Raw genomic sequence first — 4,540 nt, forward strand, 5'->3', positions numbered from 1 at the left:
TCCTTCTATGTTAACATCCTTTAATTTAAAATTTGTCCATTTTGAATATTTTCAATGGTAACTTCTTCGATATAATTATTCTCATTGTTAATATTAATAATTCTTCTATGATTTTTAAACTAATCTGTAAATCGGTTGAGTAGATATTAATGTTATAGATTTCAATCAATTGTACATCGAAATAATTTTTTAAACCGAAATAATAGATTAAATGTTTTTAAATTACGAATGTATTAAGTTTTGACAAAACTCAATATTACTGACTAAAAATAAGAACATTTTTGAAATACTTGCTTATATGAAAAGTACTTTAAAAAACAAAGAAAATATAGCAATTTCACGTAAATTTAAGATTTTTATTCATCTAAATATTTTTTGTTGGCTTAGAAAAAGTGCGAACTTCTGTATGAAGTAAAGGAAGCCTAATATTTAAAATGTTGCCAATGTGGGGTTCCTGGTCCTCTATCAGTCGCCTTCCCAGGTTGCGGACAGGGGAACGCCTCCCAGATATAGGTGGTACCGGGGAAATCAAATATCCGGGGCGGACGAAAACCAGATAGGGGAAGGAACCGCGAATTCAAACAAATCATGAGCACGTATGTTAAAAACGATATACCTCTAAGCGAGTGAAAACCTCCCCACTGATTCCGATCGGGTTCCAACCCCGGTGGTCAGTGCCGGTCCCATGGATTTCATGGGGGATCAAGCATACAGAAATGTACGAAGAAAAATTAGAGAAGAGGAGACGTTAGAAAAGGTGAACGATTTAAAACAAAGCTTAGAAAGGCTGAAAAGTCCTTCACAGAGATAATCCGCCGTATGGAAGAAAACACGGCGAACATGACTGAAGCCGGGGAACAGCAGCGGAATGTAAGGACAAATATAAAATATGGACTCGTTGAAATGACGGCTGCTCTTCAAACACTTAAAGAAAAGCGAGAGACAAGAAAGGAGGCGCAAGATAGCCTTTTTGCTACATCACACGACAGCAGGCGACAGAAAAGAGGACTCGAGAGCACACCTGTTGCTCCGTCCAAAAATGAAAGATCAGCATCAAACTCGGCAGAAAGCAGGGTCTCTACGCCAATCGATAAAAGGAAGAGGAGAAGTCAACATCGGTCAATGGGGTATTAGTTGTTGGGAGGAAGAAGAACACCCAACCAACTTTAGGTGACACTCCTCAAAGAGAAAGTAATACTGAAAAAGACGTAAAACTTGCTGGAAAGGCAGAAAGAGAGAAAAGACGCCGTCACAGGGATGAGAGACGACATTGATCGGAAGCAGTCCTCATAAAACCCGCAAGCGGGAAGGACTATGCTGATGTGCTTGGATATATCAAAAGTAAGGTGAAAACTGAAGATACCCAGACGGATAACGAGTTGATTCGCCGAACTTTGAATGGAGACGTCTTGTTCGAATTCCAGATAGAAGGGAGCAGATTTGAGCAATAGTTCAAATTATTGAACCAGAATCTAAAAAGCTTCTAGAATCCGCCCGCATAAAAGTATGCTGGGTGTACGGCTGGATTAAGCGGAGAATTGCAGTCGAAGGGTGCTTCAAGTGCTTGGGCTATGGTCACCAATCCAGGGGCTGCCGGGGGCCAGACCGCATCGCCCTCTGCTACAAGCTTGGTAACGAAGGCCATTAGGCGGCCTCCTGCACGGAGACCCTCCTATGCGTACTTTGCGTGGAAGGAGAGAAAAATCCGGAGCTTCGAAAACACTATCCAGGTTTGGGCTGATACCAACTATTTAGACAGGCATTGGCCAAGGTTAAAAACAAAAATAACCAATTATCAGGATCATACAGTGGAATCTGAAAAGGAGCAGATTGGCTGACGATCTTCTAACGAACTTAATTGTCGAAAAGGAGGTTGACGCGCTGATCATTAACGAGCAATACAAGGCAAGGGATAGTCCGACATGATTTGGAGACACCCTTGAAACAACAGCGATCTGGATACCAGACCCAGGGAAAGTGCCTGTAAACACACATGGAACCGGAAACGGATTCGTATCGGTGAGGAGCAGAGGAATTACATATGTCAGCTGCCACTTCACCCCCAACGAGAGTATCTTTGACTTCCAGGAAAAACTGGACCTTCTCGATGACTTCATCTGAGAGGAAGAGGGAATGGTTCGGTTGGCCGATGACTTCAAAGCAAGAGCAGTTGAATGGGGCATGCCAAAGCCTAATTCAAGAAAGAAAAAAATTATGAAAATGGCCTCTAGAACTGGACTAATGGTGCCCAACAAAGGGCGAACTGCGACCTTTCCGCGAGCAGGGCAAAAGTGGATCACCAATATATTAGCGTAATCTTGGGAAGAACGCAGCAGATAATACGACACCCCTGCAAACAATTGAGCTGGCATACTTAAAAAATAAATAAGAAGCAGCTCTATAAGGCGATTAATGAAGGGAAAGAAGCTCTGTTTGCCCTACACGAGAGTGCTGAGCAAGCGAGCGAAGTGGGGACTCTAGTAGACGTGACGATGAAACACATCCACCTGGCTTGCGAAACGTCAATGCCCCGGAAGAGAACGCGAAACAAAAGACGCAACAACTATTGGTAGATGTGACAAATTGCTGTGTTAGGTAACAGATGTCTGCAGAGTAGGCAAGAAACAACCTGAGCTAGAAGCACAAGAAGGGGTAATATACCAACAACCCCATTTGAGGCTCAACATCGCTAGAATGAGAAGGAGTTGCGGAACGCCATAAAAAGAGTTACTTGCAACAGTAACCGGCCTATAGAACAGAAATGCCCCTGGATTAGAGGGTATTCCAACAGAGGCGTTAAGAGCAGTGGCACGCATCTACCCGAAACTGCTCCTAAACACCTACAATGCTTGTCTGAAGAAAGGCATCTTCCCCAAGCAGTGCAGCACGCAACAACTAGTGCTCATTAGCAAAGGCAAGGGTGACCCAACATTACCGGGAGCATATCGCCCCCTGTGCATGCTAGACACTGCGGCAAAACTGCTAAAGAAGCTGCTAAGGCCCCACTTGGAAGCGGTTATTTGGGAGGGCGGAGATCTGTCTTCCAGACGGTATGATTTCAAAAGAGAACGCTCGACTGTCCATGCAGTCCTAGAGATCACGCAGACAATCAACCTAGCACAAAGTGGAAATGACTATTCCAAGAAGGTCGTCCTCCTGGCGACGTTAGATGTGCATAATGCTTTTGACACTGCCAGGTGGATAGACATGATTGAAGCCCTCAAGAAATTTAAGATAGAGTGCTACCTGAAGGAGAAAGTTCTCGTATACGCTGACGACATCATGGCACTTATTACCGCGCGCAAGATGGATAAAATTCAGTGGAAACTAAATCAGGTCATGCACCTAGTGGATAGGAGGGTGGATAGCCATGGTCTTAGCCTAGCAATAGAAAAGACTGAGTTGGTGCTTGCTACCAGAAAGATGATTCCCACCATCATAGAGATGAAGGCAGGCATGGAAATCATCCAGACGAATCGGGTGTTAAAGCACCTTGTGGTAATGTTGGATACCAAGCTCACCTTCTGGGAACATATTAGGAAAGCTTCTGAAAAAGCAGCAACAGTGACGACAGCACTAAGCAGGCTCATGGCATCAGTACAACTGAGGGGTGGACTGAGAGTTGCGTGCTCTTATTGCACTGTTTTGGAGCTCGCAGCGCTCGTAATCGCGGGAATAATACCAATTGACCTGCTAGCCTTGGAAAAGAAGTCTATATTTGAGGCAATTCTAGAAAAAGAGAGAGAAACAGCTCAGACAGAGGCTAGAGCGAACTCGCAACAATGCTGGCAAAGACGGTGGGAGAATGACCATCGAGGCAGATAGTCCGCGAAACTAATCCCTGACCTGAGCGTGTGGATCCGACGCCATCATGGAGAGGTCAACTACTACTTGACCCAATTCCTTTCAGGGCATGGATACTTTCAGGCCTACCTATGCACGATCAAAAAGGTTCAGAGTTCGAGGTGTGCCTACTGCGAAGCCAAGCGCGACGACGTAGAGCACACTTTCGTTGACTGTGAACGGTGGATCGTGCACAGAGATAGATTAGAAAAAGAGACAGGACGCCTGACAAAAGAGAACGTGATGGCAGAGATTCTGCGAATCGAGGAGATCTGGGATGCGGTAGCCAACTATGTCGAATCCATCCTGCGGCAGAAGAAGATTGAAATGAATGGGGCGGAACATCAGCCCTAAACCAGAAACACAATCATGTCTAACCAGAATGCCAAAGGCCGACGAGCCCTTTGCGCGACGCTGCTGTTGCGCTGATGAGGACGATGTGTGCATTCTGGCTGGGACATGAAGTCGATTGATTTTAAAAAAGGTACTTCGTAGAAGCCTTAACATGAGAAGTCAGGACAAGAGACTTCCTCACAGGTTCGAAGGCCGGCGAGCCCGAGAAGAGGCGTCTGCCTCTTCTGCCGGGGACGACGCGTAACCCTGGAGAGAGAATCAACTGATTAAAGAAGTCCAAGCTGGCAAGAATGGTGGCGCCAAGTTACGGCGAATTGGCCTTATCCTTATACTCCCGAAGTAA

The 4,540-nt window shown here is 45.2% G+C and overlaps 1 protein-coding gene across 1 annotated transcript; it reads left to right on the forward strand.

Annotated features, from left to right (window-relative positions):
• The first annotated feature begins 2,041 nt into the window (after positions 1-2,041).
• On the forward strand, positions 2,042-4,197 carry LOC117178384. The gene is made up of 3 exons (XM_033369812.1): positions 2,042-2,141; positions 2,777-3,817; positions 3,911-4,197. Exons 1-3 carry the CDS (start codon positions 2,042-2,044, stop codon positions 4,195-4,197), a joined length of 1,428 nt encoding a protein of 475 aa, XP_033225703.1.
• Positions 4,198-4,540: the final 343 nt, after the last annotated feature.

The sequence above is a fragment of the Belonocnema kinseyi genome, chromosome 8 (assembly GCF_010883055.1).
Source record: "Belonocnema kinseyi isolate 2016_QV_RU_SX_M_011 chromosome 8, B_treatae_v1, whole genome shotgun sequence".
Classification (NCBI taxonomy): domain Eukaryota; kingdom Metazoa; phylum Arthropoda; class Insecta; order Hymenoptera; family Cynipidae; genus Belonocnema; species Belonocnema kinseyi.